Source organism: Chelon labrosus (assembly GCF_963514085.1).
Source record: "Chelon labrosus genome assembly, chromosome: 24".
Lineage (NCBI taxonomy): Eukaryota > Metazoa > Chordata > Actinopteri > Mugiliformes > Mugilidae > Chelon > Chelon labrosus.
In genome coordinates, this window is record NC_140357.1 from 1,650,330 (window position 1) to 1,671,396 (window position 21,067).

At 42.1% G+C, this 21,067-nt stretch overlaps 1 protein-coding gene across 1 annotated transcript in view; it reads right to left on the reverse strand.

Moving 5' to 3' along the window:
• Positions 1–6,158: 6,158 nt before the first annotated feature.
• Positions 6,159–21,067, reverse strand: part of LOC311509334 (double-stranded RNA-specific editase 1-like) — a 38,332-nt gene continuing 23,423 nt past the window's right edge. Inside the window, exons 2-10 of the mRNA XM_084574481.1 lie at positions 15,921–15,992; positions 12,565–13,499; positions 11,087–11,201; positions 9,910–10,078; positions 9,620–9,774; positions 9,320–9,488; positions 8,041–8,222; positions 7,675–7,853; positions 6,159–7,265 (exon numbers count right to left, since the gene is read on the reverse strand). Of these exons, the coding sequence (XP_084430607.1) occupies positions 7,089–7,265; positions 7,675–7,853; positions 8,041–8,222; positions 9,320–9,488; positions 9,620–9,774; positions 9,910–10,078; positions 11,087–11,201; positions 12,565–13,499; positions 15,921–15,924 (2,085 nt within the window). The 5' untranslated portion in view covers positions 15,925–15,992 and the 3' untranslated portion in view covers positions 6,159–7,088. The remainder of the gene's footprint in view (positions 7,266–7,674; positions 7,854–8,040; positions 8,223–9,319; positions 9,489–9,619; positions 9,775–9,909; positions 10,079–11,086; positions 11,202–12,564; positions 13,500–15,920; positions 15,993–21,067) is intronic.

Genomic DNA, 21,067 nt, shown 5'->3' on the forward strand with positions numbered 1-21,067 from the left:
TGAGCTGCCAAATGGCTTCAGACAGACACTTCATTGTCCTCTGCATTGGCTTTCAACATTTTCTTGGCAGTCTTTCTCCCCTTTTTCTTCTTCTCTAAAATACTCCTTCTTACGTCAATGCCTCCTCACTGGAATTACTCGGCATTTCAGGGTTTCTGTTGTTATCCGTGGCCCTGCTTTTGGAAATTATCGCATGGTTGAAGGACTGAATGCCTGAACACCTGGAGTCGACCCAGGTGAGCTTGGCTCCTCTGCAGCACAGGACATGGTGACATCTTGAATTGCAGAGGAGTCAGAATTAAGAAGATATAGGTTGGAGGAGAGAAAGCATTGGGGTGTCTTTTGGTGTCTGGCAACAGAATGTTGTTAGTGGAGGCCTATGGGTCCTGTGGGTAGAAGGGAGGGGCCTCTGTGGATCATCTCACAGATACTTGATCAGTTTGGGATCTAGGGAATCTGAAGGCCAGGTCAACACCTTGTGCTGTTTTTCATGTTTTTTGAGTTGTTCCTAGCCCCTGCATTGTCACAACTTTTCCTGTCAATGGTGAAGTTAAAGGTGAGGTAGGACATATCCTGCTGTCTGTGAAGGTTCTCAGTCATCCAGGTCAAACAAGAGCAATTGGACTTGTTGCGTTTCTTGAAGATGTTTAACCAATCATTTAGTTTTGCCAGACTGAAATTGCAAGACTACAGGGTCTGTTAATGACTAGATACTTACCTGTGAATGGTTCTCTAATCACCCATTATTAGTTGGAGACTCCAGTCTCAATGCGTGAACGGAGGTGGAACTTTTTGGAAGTCCACCATCCGACTTCCCTGAGCAAAACGGGTAAAACCCGAGGCTGCGGCGTATGAAATGAACTTTGTTTAATCTAAGAAAACCAGCCTACATGGCGTCTGACATTTCTCTCGACTGGATGGGAAATGTCTAACACATGCTTACCTGGGCTCCTCATCCGAGAGAGAGTCTCGTTTTCATCGATCCGGAGAGGAAAGGTCGTTGCCATATATCAACTCCACTGAGCAGAAAATTAAAATGGAAATTTAGGCCACGAATGGGGTCCCGTTGTCCCGTGCTGTATGATTTATAGCAAGCGATTACATCACCTTGATGCAGCCTGGAGCTCATTCAATGCTCCATTTCATAACCATTCAATTCAAAATGCAGTGTTAGGAATACAATGCTTGATCCTATACTTACATGGTATTTGTCACTGACTGAACATAGAAATCATTTAGCGATACATTAGGCCAGAGACTTGTGTAATGAAGCAGGATCTGGAGGTAGCGGTGGAGGTAACTAAATTTAACCCATTGTTTTCAGAGTTATGAAAGTTTAATTTAATGCTATTGCATTACATATGGGAAATCATGCTTAAATGATTGCGCCCACAGAGATAAGAGTGTCTAAAATTTCCTCAATTGTAAGTGTTTTTTAACAGGGTTGGATTAGTTAAAGATTTTTTTTTATAAGGGACTATGTCAGTTCTTTAATGTTTCATAAGAAAACCAGCATTGGGAGATTGTGATACCTTACAGGCTAGCAGTTTGCTTGGCTGCTGCTAAGTCAGCTGCTTTTCTGTGTCTATACGCATCAGTGTCATCAGAACATTTGCTATTTGACATCGTGACACTGTCGAGTGCTAGCCTTATGTGCCAGGCATAAATGAGAGTTACTGAATCCATTGCAGTGGGAACAATAGACTGTAAATAAAGATGGATGATGGAACGGCTTCCCGAAAGTGAAGCCAAAGCAAGTAGAGCTCCCTCTGGTGGCTGGCTGCAGGATAGGTCATAAGCTCCACCCCCTCCATATTACTGATTAAATTCAGTTCAATCCGCTTGGGCCACACTAAAATACACGTCAAATATTTTTTCAGTGGTGGTCCACTCATGCATGTTCAAGTGTCCATAAGTTTAATTTTAGTTATAAACAGGATGTGACGTCATGATGACTAAAAGTTGCCATGCCAACCACTGAAGCGTCCCCGAACAGAGTAGGAAAAAAAAAAAGCACAGTGTATAATGCAGTATTTCTTTGGAACTCGTGGAGGTAGAGCAGATAATCATACTAAAAACTGGAGGAAGTGTAGGCGGGTCATTGGTAATGTGACTCCACGTGCCTCCATTCCGGGACCATACTGTGCAGATGCGTTGTTCATATTTATATACAGTCTATGCTGCTAACTTAAAATGCACACCTAACCTACTCTGAAGTATTGTCTTGTAAGTCTTGTACCAGTCAGTTTCTAACTTACATTTTTAAAAAAGTATTGACCGTTTTAGTTGTAGTGACACGGTTTGGCCACTAGTCTCATGTAGGAAGGTCCTTTAATTTTTTTTGTTCAAGCAGGCATCCTCTTCCTGCACTCTGATTGGTTGCTCATTTTTTTTCCCATGGGGCCTGCGGGACATACTCACTTTCACTGGTAGTGTTTAGGTACTGGAGAAGAGAGGGATCAGATAATTCCAGATGCGGCATCTCTCACTTGCTAAGCTCAGGAGCTGGTTAGGTAAACAGCACTGCAGGGGAGGCCGATTTGAGTTTCAGGCTGAAAGAAATTTCTGTTTTATCTCTACAAAATAAATACTGATGAGTTTACCTATACTGAATGGAGCAAGGCAGCGGTGCTTCAGCATCCCAACTCAAACTGTTTAAGCACAAACAGATACCGGAAAAAAAATACCGAGATCTGAGGTCTGCCTCATGCAGATCACAGCAGGTGTTCAAATAATCCAGCACACAGTGGGGAATAGAAGATTTCAGGGCATTTGTACTTTCCGTTCTTTGCAGCATCATGTATTAGTCGTATTGCATGAAAACCACCATCTATACCGGTTCTCCTGTAGCATTGTGTCAGCAGCCGGGTGGAAATGTTGCTCACTGCGGTAACTTACGTTGTGACTGATCACGTAGCTGCTTATGCAACTCAAGCCAATCACTTCCCACCCCAATCTTTGTGCATTGTATATTTACACATATTTGTTGAATCTCTTGACCTGGTCTCCCTTAATGTTTGCACTTTCACCGATGCTGAGGTCACAAAAAAAAACTGGAATTGTACTAAAAGTTATCCACAGTGATTTTCTTTAGTACAACATCACTGTGGTTTTGAATTCGAGAGAAAAAGCAAACTGTTGTGGGAGCCTTTTCCGGACCATCTGTCGAGTGCTACTGTACGTACACTGAGTTCATGCAGGGGCCCATTAAGTGGCTAATGGGCTTCGATTGCCAAACGAGCTGCGACTAATGAGGTGTCCTAATGGATGGACAGCTACAGCCACCGGAGGGGCGGCATCATTTATCTCACCACAAAGAACATTCACTTTTGAAACTGACAGATTATCCTGTTTTTTTTTCTCTCTTGTTTCCAGTATTGAACAAAACACTGAGCTGATTCTTGATTTTCCAAGGAATCCAAAAGTCTCAAGCCACTGACACTGAATCCATGGCATCACCCATACATTTGCTCCCAGTTGCACTGTTGTGTGTATATATCTATGCACCAGGACACCCTCAGAAGGCCCATGTCCATTCTCTGATGAGTCAGAACTGTTTTGGAGGCACAAGGGAGACCTACACAATATTAGGGAAGGTGGTCACAATTCTTGCAGCTGATCGGTGTGTCTAGCCATGACGTAAGTATAAAACGACCTGCATGACTGGGACACCGTGATCCAAGTGTGGACTGGTTGAGGGCGAGACTAAAATGCCAAAGTCTGTGTCTCACCACTATCAGAGACTTGCAGATAAATTGGGGGAAAATGGCAGCAGTTTCCACTAATCCCACTTCACCTTGAAGCTCTCTTCTATCTCCCCGGAATCCCACAGCCAAGAAAATCAGCGCGTAAACTTTGCTCTTGTAGTAGGCAGTGAGGGAGGGAGGACTGGAACTAGTGAAAAAAGAAAAAACAATCTGTCAGCACACGGGTCTGACTGGAAGGGGGGGGCCTGGCCGCCACCCCGGTTATGCAGAGAAGGACAGGTAACATGCCGAGATTACTTGGCGCTCTCATGTTGCACAGGTGCCGGAAGCTGATATGACACAAAGTAATAAGCCTGTGTGGAGATGGCGGTCAGGACAGCTTCAGATAGCAGCAGATAAAAAGCAGCTGCCTGGCACCATGTCAACGACTAAAAAAAATAATTTTTAAAATGCAGCAGCATTCACTAAATTTCACTCAAAGCCACCTTTTTAACATTATACCTTCGCTGGCATGATGGTATACAGCTTTTAAATAGCATGTTGCTCATGTAAACGACTGATTTTGCTCTTCTTAATCCCCTATTTTGAACAAAAAGTTCTCATGAACCCCTTTAAAGTCTGTGTTTTCCCTTTTCAAAGCACCATAGACAACCATAGACAACCAGAACAAATTTTAGTAGCATTTTATTAAATCTCTTGATCCGTTACTCAAGTTTCTACACATCTTATTACTGGATTTGTCATGCTTTACAGGTGGCGCTCATGCATTAGGCCCCACCGTGACCTCGTTCAGACCTCGCATCAACGTGCGTCCTGGGCAATCCGATCGTACAGCTGTAAGCACGCGCCAGGTTGCGTTTGACCGTATTCCTTCGGCAGTGTGAACACACAGTGCATCCTGGGTCACGATAAGGATTGCCTACTCAACGGAATACTCTCATGTATACAGATTTTTGCCTCAATTATTAAAAAAAAAAAAAAAAAAAACTGCCTGAAAGGGAAAAAGAACCCCAAGTTGACTTTTAATGGCATCCTTTTAAAATGGCAACAATAAAGCTGTGTGTGATTCTGTTATAAAAAAAAAAAATGTAGCAAAATGTGGTTATTATTGATGCAGTCGAGTTAAGTTTGATTTTTGTGCATGTTTTAATTGAGAGAGAGGCTTTACAGCTTGTTCCAAAATGTGCCTCATCTCCCTAAGTCTTCATGTCATGATGCACGACATAGACTGTATATAAATATGGACCCTGCATCCCCACTTCCTTGCACTGGTCAAACTGATGGTGCTTTCTCGGGGATACGGGTGGTGCCATGTTGCGAGTTTGGAGTGGTGCGGAGCCACGTTATCGATGACCCGCCCACACTTCCGCCAGACTCGCCTTTTCGTTTGATTAATGCTGCGCTCTGCTCTACCTCCTAAAACTAAACTTATCAGAAAAATGTATACTTGAAATGCATCAGTACTACATTAACTACCAAAAATGAGAGAAACTATCCTTGAAAAACTTTTGAGGAGTTCCGTCATCCATCTTTATTTACAGTCTACAGTATAATGCACAACAAACACAACAATCTGTGCTCTGATCAATAGTTCTGATACAGCAGTAGGCATTGATCCATTGGACAAAACAGCTGTTACAATATTCTACCGCGCCCAAATTGAAGTCTTTGTTGATTATTTGCATATAAAGCGCAAAACTTCGAGACAGATTTGGCGAACCAAGTGTCATATCCAATATCACATTTTAATGACAAGGTCTGAACGGCCACAGTGTTGCCTAGCTATATGGAGAAAATGAATAACCAGGATTGCACCAATTAGTGACGCGTGGAAATGAAAGACTGACATATGGGGCATATTTTTTTTTCAGTCATTTATATCAGACTGCTTTACGCAGTGGTCGTCGTCTCACTTATATAAAAAATAAAAGTGCATATATTGTGCAAATGCAACTTGTACCTGGACCCAGGTAAGGCTGGAAAATAAAATGAAAAAGTGCACACATACTGGAGGTCAGAACACATTTTCATCAAAACAATTAGAAACAGAGGGATTTACAGTATATATAGAGTGTATATATAAAGTATAGTTAAAAATAAAGAAAAGATTTTAAAAAATTAAAAACATTTGGAAAGGTTTACTACATAGAAATGAAGGCCTACATGTTGCATGAGTACATGAAATAGGCATCCTTTACAAATAAAATTTCTACGTATTGTAGAATGCACAATAATATTTGAAATTAAAATAGACAGATGCTGACATCTTTAGTGATTTTTTTTTTTTCATGGTGGTAAAAATTACACGTTAACAAGTCCTGGTTCTTATTATTATTTTAGATTAGGGTAGTCCATTCTCATTGAGGAGGTTACATGAGGCATTTTTGTTATTACTCCGATTATTAATGGATTTTGTTTGTGTAAATCCAGCAATTGTTGAATTATATTTATCCATGTGGTGTATTGATTCATCAAATTATCACACAGGGCTTATTACTTTAATAAAAAGTGCACTTTTTTTGGTCTAATGGCCTAATCTGGCTTATCCCAAATTCTTTTCTACTTTAAGAGTTATTGGCATCTCAAGAGATCATTCCTCTTCAATCAAAGTCAAAAACATTCTGTCTCCAATGTTTAAGCTTTATATTGTCTTTCCGTTGAACACGCAATTTTGGTCCTCCTTGGACAAAGTTCAACTTCAATCACTATTTATTCAACACTTCTTTGCAGAATTCATGGGCAGTAGACCACTTTTATTTATTTAAATTATGAGATATAAAGACATTTGGACAAAGCTGATCCAGAGGACAGCACTACCTTTCAGACAGGATGTTTTTCTGCTGTGTGGACTGATGTGTATGTATAGGACTCTTGTGGAGACTCATTTGACAGTTGTACGTTTATGAAGTTACCCTAAATTCCACCTATATCAAAAATTGCCTGATGCAGACGTCAAAGTTTGCATTTGTGATTGCGCAAGAGGATAAAGCTGTAGCACCCCAATCCTCTGAGTGTACGTACTGAAACTACCGAAAAATAACTGCCTTATCCATGTGATTTGCAGAGGATATTCCGTTCCTATGAGTTTGGTATAATACTACATGCAAAATCATCAGTTTCATTATCTAAACAAGTGCCATTTAGCTAACGTTGGTTCCAATCAAGGCTGTTTTCCAACAAAAGAGTTGCATAACTGACAGAACAGTGGTATTATTTAGCATACTTCAGTTAAAAAAAATTGAGGTGGAATGTTAAAATCCCCGGAGCGCACGATCCAATCCATGAACAATCCAGAAGAAAATTAGTTCTCCAATGTTTCACTAAGTAAAGTCCGTAGTCTTGACAGTCACATAACGACTGCCTTTCCGAACCGGAACTGACTCACGTGGTGAGAGCAAACTGGTCTTGCTCTATCGGCTTTTTCACCCAGGCGCCCAGTCCGGCTTTGTAGAAGGACCTGAAGAGCATCTGTTTGGCGGAGTGGTACTCCACCGCTGCCTGCTTGGCCTCGTGGTAGCTGCTGGGCCTCGCCGTTTTGATCCGCATGGTGGCGGAGAGCTACGGAACATGGGCGGGAGTTGTTCACGGTTATTTAACTAAAGAGTAAGCTTGTTTTTGTCATAATAATCATATTATGTAGATGTCTTTCTCAACTGGGGAAGACAATTCATTACTTCCCCAGCTCTGTCCACATGTCCTAACTTCTACGGGAATTGTTTGGATCACAGGAAGTACTGACTAAGGAAGCCTCATATCAGATTTAACGGTTCGGACAAATACAGCACATGTAACATTAATTTATTTGCGAGGCAGATAGTTAACAGCTGAGATTCAGTACCTGCAATGACTGACATTGCCTTCCCCTTTTCTTTCTTACCACGCTGCCTTCGCACATACCTCCTCACCAGGAATAATTGTTCACGGTGTTTAGTTATAACAAAAGTCCAATGGCTCAGCTGAGTGTTACCTTGCAGTGTAGGCGCATCCAGCGGCTGTAGAGGGCGTGTTTGCAGAGCCTGGAGGGTCGACCCAGATCATCTTTCCCCGTGGTGGCGTTGATCACCTCCAAGCCCTGGTCTCCCACAACCCAGTTCACACTAAAGTTGGGCGCTTTTCCCGGCTGACGAGCCTCTGCATTGCTTATTCCTGTGGAACATGGACACATCACATCAGGACTGGTTTTGTTTGGATTCCATTAAGTTCAAGCACTTATCTCAAGGCTCAGATCTGGGGCCCTTATCTCAAAAAGGGCCCCAGATATCCCATAAAAGCTGTAATCACAGGTTTTATGGGATATCTATGGGATATTTATGGGAAATCAGTAATTTCTTACCACTGAGCAGCGGCCTGTTCAAATTGAAGGGCCGCGGCAAATCCTCAAGCTCAGTAATCCTCTGGTACATGGCTCTGGAGAGGTGGTCAGCGTGGTATAGGCTGCCCAGGATGATGCTGGAGAAGTAGATGGGCTCGGTGAAGTAGCTCATCAGAGAGCCTTGAATTCCAACAACATTCCACCTGAGGGGTTAAGAGTGAAGGTCTCAGTGGAGTCATCTTTTTATAAAACCAAATGAGAACTAATGAACCGAAGGAGGTTAAATGGGAGGGATATTATTGTTCCAACCAAAAGTTAAGAGAAGTTCTCAGCTGTTAGTGACCTTCTCGTAATTGATCAGAAATCATCCCGGAGAAGGTGACCTGTTATTTTGAAAAGGTCCTGATCCCTATGTCTGTCTTTGTCTTTTTTTACTCCCTTGTTATTGCATTCACCTGTCTCGCCTTGTCTTTTGTTGGTGTACTCCTCTCCTCATGGTCCAGCTGTTTCTTGTTATCCTATCAGCCCTTGCGCATTTTATATCCCTGCTTTTTCCATTGTCGTGTTGAGTTACCGGCATGCCGTCCTGTTGTTCCTGCCTGAATTCACAGACTCTGTGTGCCTTGCTTTTTACTTCCCTTGCATTTGGGTCCTACCTTTCCCTGCTACCCTGTCATATGATGTGCAGCCTGTGAAAAACAACCTTCAATCATTAGATCATTTAAAAGACAGTTAAGTATGTACTACAGCTAGATTGATCCAAGTACTTATACTGCATAGCCAATGTCAGTAATAGGCAGGTCACAGTTCCGGTCCGGACCCAAACAACCTCTTATTCCAATACATTTATGAGAATTATACTTAAAACTTTCCATTATAATAAAGCTTGCAGTTAGGGCTTGCTCGGGTGACCCTGAACCATTCCTTGGTTATGCTGCTATAGGCCTAGGCTGTTGGGGTTCTGTCATTCTGTCCATTTCCCTTAACCCTGTTGATGCCACTATTAGGCTATTCCAATATGGCACTGAATACTGTATACTGTACCCTTATACTGCATGTTTATGCATTTCCATGTAAAGACACTGAGGATGTAATATTGCAAAAACAATACTAGCATATTTATTTTCTCTCACTCTTCTTCTTCTTCTTATTATTATTATGACTGTGTAGGTTCCAATTGTCAATCAGTCTCACGTCTGCATGGCCCAACTTGGATGTTTTAGGACAGAGGAGGAAATTGTACAGGACAAAACCACTGCATGTGACTGCCTGAGCGGGTCGCGTTCATATTAATACAGACCTGGCAATCTTGTCGCTGCAGGACATGGTGAGCAGCCTCTCGCCCTGAAGAACCCCGTCCCACGTCTGAATGGTGTTACTGGAGCGCACAGGGATGGTTCCTTCACCCGACTCGATTTTAGTGCGCAGCTGTCCGCGGGCCTTTCGGTTGGGGTGTCTGTCTCCCTGATCTGACATAGGAACAAATGCAAGGATAAACGCAGAGAGGATAAAACATCAAACTCAAAAAATCTAAAAAAAAAAAATCTTGTTAAAGTTGTATCTTTTATCACAGTCTTTCAGTCTCTTTTCATTTGCTCACCTTCTACCCCAGCTTCATGAGGTGAGAAGATACGGGCGTCTCCGCAAGGGGAAGTGCTGATGTACAAATGGAACTGGACATTGTCCTTCAGCCTGAAGCCTTGTCTGTTGTCATATCTAGTGAAGATGGATTCCTGGTGCACCTCTTCATCGTTACTAAAGATTCAAATACAGACAATGGCTGGTGAGGTTTCTGAGAGGACTGCTACAGAACTTCAATTACATATTAGAATGGCTAAAAATGGCCTCATTCTGATTTTTAAACCAAAATGGGGTCTAGGAAGCCATCACCTGAGGAAATGCTCCAGCTGGGAGTACAGGAACCTGATGAGAGACCGACGAGCTACGATCTCAGCGTGGCAGTCGTTGAGGGCCAAACCCCTGTCGCTCATGTATTCACCGTTAATGCACTTTGTTCCTGTGGACACGCAGATGACCTGAGCCTCCTTCACATTTGTGCCTGGATGGGAAGAAACAAAAGAGTTTGCAGAGGTACATCAAGCAAGTATAAACTGGTGTGGTGGTGGTATCATACAGTCTAAACGATCTACTTGGGTCAAAAGGTCTTTACTCTTGTAAAGACCTTTTGATCCAATCATCTGTTGAATAAACGTCATCCACACAATATACTCAAAGTATTCTCACATATTTTTGTTTTTCTACATCTTGTGTTGTAGATTTAACTTGATAAAATTGGAATTTCAAGTTTTCCCCCCAATAGCATGATGCTAGCATGATGCTCCCACCACCATGCTTCATCATACACGCCAGTTGGTGAGCAGTGCCAATTGTTAAGCAGAAACAGTACTTAGGAACCCTAATCAAAAATAGGAGTAGAAAATATGTTTTAGAAGACCTTTTAGCAAACTCCAAAAGGAGGCTGTGATATGCTTCTACCCAAGAGTATGACTATGTTGCTGTCCCTGTCCTCTGTCCATCACTGCGTAAAGCCCACCCAAACAATTTGATTGGACTGGCTTATCTTTACAGTCGCATAATCAGTTCCCAACGGAGGGGTTCCAGGCCACAGAAAAATTGTAGGTGGGGACGTTTGTCTGGCTTCCATGCTACTGAATGATGATTTTTTTTTAATATTGAACTAGTGAAGTGTAAATTAGAATACAAGCAATACAAAAATGTGCTTTAATAAAACTCTCAAAAAACACTTTTACTTTCCATCACTTCTACAAGGACAGTTCTATACTGAAGATACCTGACATTAAATTAAATTAATCAAGTTACTCGATCACTGTATCTTCTGTTTGGATTACTTAACGGAAAATATGGCATCTGTTCAGACAGGAGTCAAAGGAGTCGTTGAGGACAATAGAACTTTTGACTGAAAACTCAGACTGTTCCTCCATCTATGCGCATAGCTGCAGCGTTCCATTGTCCAGTCTGTAAACACTGACACAGCGACGTTCACACAACACACTGATTGTCTGCAGCAGAACTGATTAAAAAATACCTGTAGTCATGACAACACCTGCCAAGACTTTCCGTCGAGCATGCGGGGACGAGAAGTTGTCCGTCAGTTCGCTGAACTTGTCAATGACAAGACGGGAGACGGCGTCGGCCAGGACCTGGAGAATTAGGTGTGAAGCAAAATGTTAGAATGATGTAGAAATATCTAAATTCATACACTGACTATTCAATTTCATGTATTACGATTCACCGAACAGCAGGAGATAACAATGTTAAAGTAGGATAAAACACTTGTGAAAGCTCTCCTTATCTGGACACAAACTACTATTGGATGTTTCAATTAGGAACGTAGCACTGGTGTGAATGACAGGCAGGGATCTGAGCTACTTAAAAGAAACCAAATCCTCCGCTTCACGAAATGAGTCAGACAGAGTGACTTGGGAAAAACTGGTATAATGAATAGCGGACTCTGTACAGCTTTCATAGAGTGATGGTAATTAAGATAGCAGATTTGTTACACGTGTGCAGGGATTACAGGCAGGGATTAGTTTTAGAGGAGTCTTGCATTAGTGGATAGAGATCAGACAAGAAGCTGTTTGCAGCCTACGATCAAAGGCCACTTCCTCCTTCAGCCAGTATTTTCGTCCGCAAAATAAAAATAGTAAATCCCAATATCTGATGATATTGCACCGATATGTAAATCCTCTGTTTGATTTTGTGTACAACAATTTACAATAACTTGACAACACGGTAGTTTTTTTTATTTTGTGAGATGCAAGCTTGTTAATTGATGTGAATCAAGATGAGGTAAGCTGAGGGATGAAAGGGCCTGAAGGGATGAGATGAGAAGCGTTGAAGGGTTAGGAAGGGAGGTGTCAAGGGAATCAGATGAAAGAGGTGGGATATGGAGACTGGAGATGTGGGACCAAGTCTCTGGAAGCTCCGGCTCTGTACCCCAGAAAAGGGTGTACTGAGGCAAGCTTGAAGAGAGTCCTTCTAATGTCATGGGCGGAGCTATGAATACATGTATAGCTTTGGATGTGGCTCAGATTTGGAATGAGTGGCCGCGGTGGAATTCTGGAGGAATCCCTGACTTGGACGTAGCCTGGGGACGGTAGCGGAATCATATGTGTGTGGCAAGCCTGACCCAGATGAAGAGTGGGTTTAGAGAGGATGCCTGGATTGCTTGAGGGACACCCAACTGGTCATTCTTGCATTTACTGGAGGGTGAAAACAAATATCAGAAGGCCTGGCAGAGGGAGATGCTTCATAGGTGGTTGAGTAAACCGTAAATTCAGATGATCGTAGGAACACCAAGAAAACTAAGAGAACATGGCTGCTACGGTTGAATTGGATCCGTTCCCATGGTTTGATGTCATGGGAATAGTATTTTCAGAAAGAATAGTATTTAGTGGCATAGGACAAATCAAAAGAAATACCAAAGTTGCTAATGCGTTTCATTAAGATGTGATGACATCAACATACCTTAAGTAAAAATCGTTTGCCTTCTTCAGTGCTTACCTGTGGCAGGTGAAGCTGTAGTCCCTCTCTGGGTATGGGCTGTTGTGATGGTGGCTGGTTCAGCTGCATGTTAAAGAGAGCAGACAAAGCGGCTTGGGCGGCCCGAGCCTTGGCCAGCCTCTTATTCCTCCCGGAACCCTGGAAATTCCGGGCGTCTACCGTCACTGACATGACAAAGCTCTTGGCATGGCTCTCCCCACTCTCTGACACAAAGTCATACTTGAGGCCTGGCCGTAACTCGTTGAGGATCATGACTGGATTCTTGCCACTTGTTGGAGAAATGGAAGTAGAGGGTGCTGGAGTTAAGGGGGACTGGGCTAGGTTTGGGACAGGGGATGATAGCCAAGGGTACTCAATAACCAATGAGCTGAAGGGGCCGTTACTGTTGGAAGCGAGGTAAAACGGGACATCTATACGGCTGGATGTCTCAAAGGCATTAAACAGCACGTCTGGAAAGTCAGCCTGATCCGAGGTGAAGTCTGTGTGAACGGACAGTGTCCGGCCCATGGCCATGTGTGCTTCAGAGGCGTTGGGGACCTGGATGAAGGAGCGTAGCGCCTTTTCTGCTGCATTCAGCTTTGCTTTCTTCTTGGTCGGACCTGAACCCTCGAAGAACTGCCCGTTGACCTCCACCGTCATAACAAAGACAGGCGCATGGACCGGCCCAGTCTGAGAGAGCAGTTTGTACTGCAGCCCTGGTTTGATCTCATTCAGCTGCATAAGGGCATTCTTGGGCAGAATGGGCCCAGGGAGTTTCTTACGCTTCTTGGGCCTGTACTTGGAATGCATGTGCCCATTATTGCCCTCCTCCAGGGGACGTTTCCTCGCAACCCCAGCACTCCCATTGGGGCGTCCGGCAGCCTCAGCTGCAACCCTTTCTTTGGAGAAAAGGTTGTCCAAGTTTTGATTTTCCTTAACATCTGTGCTGCGTGAACCTGCGGTGCCCAGAAAGAGTAACTTACAACGCCTTCGTTGAAGGATCTTGTAAATGTAAAATTTAGAGATTCATTTATCTCTCTTTGCAACTGAACAAGTGATGTGTGTTCCTTCAATATTTAGCTGATGATATTCCAAGAATATATTATATATTATAGTCGTATCACTCTATTCTAAACAGGTTAATGCTTTTATGACACATCTAATAAAACACATTCACCTAATCCAGGCACAGCCCAAGGAAAAAGCGCAGATGCAGATTACAATTGAGCAATCAAAACTGTCAATATCAACCCATTGGCAATATATCAATTCTCAAGGTATGGCTCTATTAAAAATGTTTTGGGAGCACATATCACCAGGCCCTGTTAACAAAGCCAGTGGAACTTAATGTAAATTTCCATTTATAACATCCTCCATCAAAAGCTCGATAGGTTACTCCTTGCGGTGCTCGGGAAAGAAGAACAATCCTGTAAAAAAAAGGTTTATAGGGGTGGAGGTGAAAGAGCGAGGTAGAAAAAAAAGGTGTCAACTTTTTTAGCCAAAATATTATTTTTGCGTGTTAATGGAGCCTAAAGGTATATACCACATAAATCACATTCACCTTTAAAACTGAAGTAGTCAAATATCATCAAAAAAGTACTGCAGAGTATTTTCCCTTATCAAATCTTTCATTTCACAACCTTTATTTGATAGTCTTCTCACCTTTTGCAGAGACTGCAGTCAGCCACAAAATAAAATTGATGGTGGTTTACTGTATATAAACTTTGTATCGGAGCAGAATAATGGAGACCAGGGGAGTCAGGCACTCATAACAGAGAATCTGCCTAGGGACAATAGATGAAAACTAGCTATGGTGCTAATTCTAGCATATTTACATTGTGTACTTGTACTGATGTCCATCAATATGCACTGTCCCTATCTAAATACAATTAAATTAAAATTAAATTAAATTAAGGGACCAAACAAGCACCTTGATGTTTTTCTATGGTTTATCATTGTTTTACCAGCTACTGCTGCTGTTACATTGTAATTTTTGACCAGTCAGAACCTATTTCTTTTTTTTTCAACTACTGTGACCAAGCAATTTCCTTCGTGGATCAATAAAGTCTATCCTAAGTCTAAGCCTAACTCTAAATAAGATTCAGTAATGCATTAGAAATTCAGATTCGATAAAAGATTTCAGATTTGATATAGTGCAACAGAACCCGGACCCTAGATGATTGTCATTTTCATTTTACATTTATGCATTTTAATATAAACTGTAAATCCCTTCCTCCCCAATCAAACAGTACAGTGCATTGAGAGAGCAGTCTGATTTCCAGCCACGGCACAGTAGACTACTGTATGCAGAGTAAATAACAGGCATGCAAGTGGGACACAAAACTCAAACAAACAAAAAAACAATAATGGGGATAATACCCTGAGCAACAAGAGGAGAAGTGCGATTATAGGCCTGTTGGGGAAGAGAGAAAATATTGTCATTGTTGCAGCGCTGAAAAAAAATAAAAAATGAATGCTGCAGTTCAGCAAGCAAACAGAGAAGTGGAAATTGTCTTTATTAAATGGGGAACTATTGGGCAGCTGCAGGGACAGACATGTTTGGCTTTAAGTGTGAGTCACCACCTACCTACCACCTGATAATTGATTCTTTTTCCAATTCTGTTCATTTTAGAAAACTAAAATGCCCTTGAACAACCTTCGGCGCTTCTGTCGTCAGCCTGCAACCAAACCTCACTACCCTATCTAGCATAATCCACATGTTCTCCCAACTGGTAACACTCTGGCTTACACAGAACAGGGACGGGATTACTGGTGTCCGACGCAAATAATGAAGAGTGTTAAAAAGGCTCTATCAGTTGGCGTTGAGGCAAATGAGCGGCGAGCTGACGCGATGCCAAATTGGGTAATCTGGTTCACGTCTTTAAGATTATTTTCAGTCTACCCCACAAACCACACATCCTTTGCTTATGAATAAACTATGAGTTTTGAAAAATGCGGCGAGGTGAATTTTGTTTCCTTTTGTTTGCTTTGCCCTTCATGTTAACCCCACTCAGAGTAATGCTTTATCCATCTTTTCCGTATTAAGGCTTACCCCGGGTCAGATTGACTTAGGCTGAAATAGACCTACATGCTGAATGCAGGGGTGGCTCTCACAAGGGGCTTATGGGAGCTTTTTTTGTTAGAATTTGTCATCAAAATAGGCTGAAACCTCACAGGTGATACACCCTGACTCTGGGATTAATCTCCAATCCCACCTTCCGAGCAAACCAAAAGAAGTTGCATTTTCAAAGACATTCAAGGACAACACGGTGATACATGACGGATATGTAAACATTCATTGGGTTCGGTTTACATATAGAATCCACATAAGGTTTATTATAAAATAACCTGTAGAAGAAGTGAAAAAAATAACTCACTCATGGTTTCCGCTTCGTCCCGCTCTGTGACGAGCAGCCTCTGTTGGGTTCGAGATGGCCGGGGGACTTGACCTGCAGGAAACACAGATGGTTGACAAAATTCCGTCAAAACTGTGCACTTCTAGTGGGAACTAATCACTTCTGGCAAATTTTGGATTTGATGGAATGGGCTTAAATACCCGGAGCGCCTGTGTGGATTCTACAGGAGAACTAACCCCTCGGTCTCGGCCGAACCGACAAAGCGGAAATTATAGCGCATGAGAAGGTGGATGAGCATGGAAAAAAAAGCAGCAGGGTAAAAGTAAAAAGGTTAGAATAGATGCATTGTATAAATGTACAAATACAATTAGCTGGTTGCCAGAGTTGATGAATGTAATCATAAAGCATGAATGAAGCAGCAGATGCCAAGCTAATATGTGTGACCAGTACCCTGGCAAGCCTTGGTTGGTGGTTGGTATTCTAATTTTCAAATTAACAGAGTTGCTTTGGTAAAGACTACTGCATTCATTTATTATATATTATTATTATATATATATGTGTTATATATTATTATATGCATATTTTTTGATAATCATCACAATAGTACCCATAGAATGATCCTACGTGACTTTGGTAAGGGCCTTTAAAACAACTAGAAAATCCGTACTAAACGTGTAATCTTTGTATAATTCCTTGTCACTCTTTCTATACCACCTGTATTTCATTAGTATGGGCCCAGGGGTCGCGTTAACCGAATATTTTTCGTCATTGACCATTTTTTTAAAAAACTGTGACGGTAAAATCTGAAGGCCATCTGTCATTTTGACAGATTGCAATTCACACCCCTGACCACTTGGTGGCGAGTGACGTTATTAATCGCCTCTTGTCTCTAATCGCAGTTTGCATTCCAAACATCACGGAACTTTTGTCAGGGCACGATTTCCTGGTACACCGATTATACTGATGCACACATCAGAGCTCGGCTAACCATAGTCATATTTACAACATGTATATATATATATATATATATATATATATATATGTATATATGTCTATGTCTATGCGGTTAACGGCTACATTAACTAACTGCTGTTAACTAACTACTGCTGGTATTGCTCCCTCTTCTGACCCATCCACATTACAGTAGCTGTGTCGGGATTGTCCTGATAGGCAACAGGATTAGCATTTTATGAAGCAAGAATAAAGGTGTAAGTAGCAACTCCTTCATAGACCATTTAACAATACTCAGTTTTAGCCCTCTAGAAGTACAAAAGGCCATACCACAATAAATGAATGTCACAGTACATAGCTCTTATGCATAATGCATAAAACCAAGTCGTGACTGCGCAGGTCTAAATACAGCCTCAGAAGAATCTCCTAGCTAACGCCGTCGGCTTTTCCTCTTCAAGGAAGTTCCTAATGAGCCTAATTGTGTCATGTTGGGTTTGTTTTCGTCTCTGTTACAGAAGCCACCGGTTCACGATGTTTGCTATACTTGTGCGACTATCAGTGAGAAGACTGATTACAACCAATGAAATGGCTAATTAGATTTTCTCTGGAGACAGCACTGAGTAAACCCCCAAGCCAGTGGGACTGGCAGGAAAGCCTTGCTTCTTCGTAATGAATCTGTGGATGGAGTATATCCTCCTGCCGCTCAGCTGTGTGGCTTCAAATTTTTAGAAATGTCAGTGTTACCAGGCTTCTTTGGCTCCATTGTAGGAGAAAAGTGAAATGAGGACAAGGCTTACAGTAGGTTGTCTTTCTCAGGATAATGGAAAAAGAAAATTAACTCAGTAAGTGAAATGTCAACAAATATAATCATCAAGGCTTGTCAAGAAACTTTTTAGGGGCCTGAGAATAATCTTACACGGTATTAAAAACTTAGTTTACCTCAGTCTGTGTAAAAGTTTTGCTGTTATTTGCTACAGAATCTGATTTACTGACACAAAGAATTTTTCTATACACTTTTTCACATGGAACGGCATTTGTGGTGCAGCGATTCGGAAACAAATTGGAAATAAAATGCGACTGCTGAGGATAAACAGCCAGCACCAATGGGAAGTGGCGTGTATATTAAAAAAAATAGCGCGGCCGGCCATCCGTGACGTACGGACGGAGAATCGGGACAAGCGCCGCAAAATAAACAAAAATGTATTTACGCTACCTCCGTCTGTGATAACCCTTCAGATCACGCATCACAGCACACAACAGGCCTCACTACTGAACACATTTCCACGCCGAGTAAAGGAGACAAATGCTGTGAATTTAAACAGACTTAGGAGCAGGCACAGGAGGAAATCAACTCTAATACTGAATAAACTATAGACTTATAAACACTTTAATATTTCCTAAAGTAGAGCAAAGCCACAAGCAAATGGATATGTGGTGAAATCCATCCAGTTCATCTACGGGGTTGGTGGAGAGGGGGTAGGGATGGTCTCCAGTATGACATTGTACCAGAATGTAATTGTAATTAAAGTTTATGGATCTGAAATGATGATTAATTTCCCCAAAAAAGGGTTAAATCTGATATTTAGAGCATATTACAAGAAAATCATTACAGATTCTGCCTAACGTAAAGCAACAACCATAATATTCAGTCACACAAGCAAACGAATAAGGTAGCACAGAGTGTCACAGTTCAGTCATTAAGCTCTCAGTATTTTTTCCATTGACCCTGACCCTGATTCTTCTGCTTTGTCTGCCTCCTGGTAATCGTCTCAGCCTTCTGTCTCTGACCAAGAGTTCAGCCTCCGCTCTCCTGATTCCCGTTTGCTTGTTTCTGACTGATTGCCTGGTTATATTGTTTCCTGCTGCCTGCTCCTCATTGGATTGTCTGCCTGTGATATCGTCTCTCTGGTACCGAACCCCTGCCTGCCTCGACCTAGCCGCCTGCTACTGTGTTTGTTGAACTGTTTGCCAGAGCTTCAGTAAACCTTCGAACTCTGTCCATTGGTTCTGAGTCTTTTGTGCTGCAACTGGGTTCATACACCACCCGTTACACAGAGGTCTTCAACAGGGGGTCCGCGACCCCTGGGGGGGTATTTAAAGGTCTTTAAATACACATATACATAAGTAGGGGGTCCCCACTTAATCTCTCCAGCAGTTTGGGGGTCCTTGGCCTGGCAAACGTTGAAGACCCCTGGTAGCAGATAATTCCGTCTGGTTGTGACGTTCGCGAATGAACCGAATCGATTGACCGGCAATTTAAAACGAACGATGGGAACCGAATCGCAGTTGCGAGCCATTTCTGTTTATTTTTTTTTCAGATGCACACAGAATCTCCTGCTTTGCTTAGAGATGGTATTGGTTATGGAAATGGTATAGTGGTGAGCATAGCAGTGGACCCCCGTTCAATTCCTGGTTATTTCAAAGGTGTTTACCGAATTTCTCACGTGATACTTAAAGCATCTGTCTAGAACCTGTATTTTAGATTAGACAGATTATTAGACTCAGATATCTCACCAAGAGAATATGTACTGGTGGGACGTCTAAGATGTCTAATCAAGCCAAGTCTTTTGAACGGGTCTTTGACAGAAATGGATCCAAAAGATCCGGCTCCCTTCAGAGAGCCATAAATCCCATCTCTACTGGTAATAATCCATTTGGATTTCATTATTGGGCATGTTCCAACAGATACAGAGAGAAAAATACCTCTGCACGCAATTGGATAGTACCGCAATCAATTAGCCATTTTAATGTAAAAAAAATGAAATCACATCCAAGGATCACATCCAAGCAATTTGATTGGCCCGGCAGATAGCATAGTTCCCAACGGAGAGACTCCAGACCGAATGTCGGCCACAAAAAAATCTGAATAGTGAAACTGGTTCAGCTTCCAGATTAGAATATATTTGAAAATGGGTAACTCATATTTATACCTTAAGGCCAACATACACCCATACATCAGGATATGCCACTATCCAGTCCTGTAATGTGCATCAGACCTACAGAAATAACTATTTATTGAAGACAGGAAGGCATGTCCCATTAATTTTCCACAACTGTATTTTTGCCACCTCTCTTTTACTCAAAATTGTCATGTTGTTACAGAGTCTCTTTGATTTAGACTGTGGACAGACAATACATGTCAGAACAGTCCTTTTTTCAGCAACTACAGGTTGGAATGTTGCTCCATCCTTTTCCTTTGAGTAGTCTTGAAAGTAATCTGCCAACTTTACAAACCTCCAGGTACATGGGAATTTTGTTGGTTAGCTGGTAGCATCACAGCAGCATTACATTACAGCATTACAGAAAAAAGGCAAGGTTCTGGTACACCTGTAAAGTTTCTCACACTATGGTTGTAATGTGTCTAACATTATTTGAACTGTTTGCACAGGAACCTCTATAGCTAAATTACAGTCTAATCCTTTTCATATGCTGGTTGCGTCTATGTGCTAGTATTTCCGTGTGAAGGTGGCCAATCCTGAAGGCCTCATATTTGTCGTTCTGTATATGAACAACGTGTTGGCTTAACCAAGCGTCTAGGCTGCGCATAGAAAACAAAGCTTTAATACATATGCCGAGAAGACGCACTTAACTAATGCTTCAGAAGAAGGGTACACAGAGGTGTGCAACAACCTATTCACTTGACATTCTCTCTTCCAAAGGCGCATCAGGTACACTGCTCGGTTATATAATTATAGTCTAATAGACAGTAGGTCAAATTGGCACTACAGTTTTCCTGCTGCAGACAAACTGCTCTCGGTAGTAACTCTCATCTTGGTTGATATGTCCCGGAACAGAGTGCGATTGCTGGAGGAAACACTCTTGAACTTTGAAACAATGAAGTAGGTGTGAAAGTACCCTAAAATCTGTAGTATCGAAGCAAATGGATATCTTCCAGCTATGTTTACAACTGTATTAAGTGAAGTACTTAATGAGCGACTGGTGCTTGCTCGTAGTGTGCATGGAGGAATAAATACTACACCTACTAGAGACTCTCTGCTGTTATTATTGATGCCACGGACTGCTCGAGCGAAAGCTCGACAATGCATCTGAGCCATTCCGCCCTCATTTTTTCCGACATCTTCATCAGACCGTGACTAAAGGGGCAAAATGATGCACCAGACCAGCAGAATGTCATGGCCCGCTGAAGAAATGGACAACCCCCCAGAGAGACAACAGCTCAGGTCCGGCTCCCGAGAGGAAAGCTGAACCGTACAGGG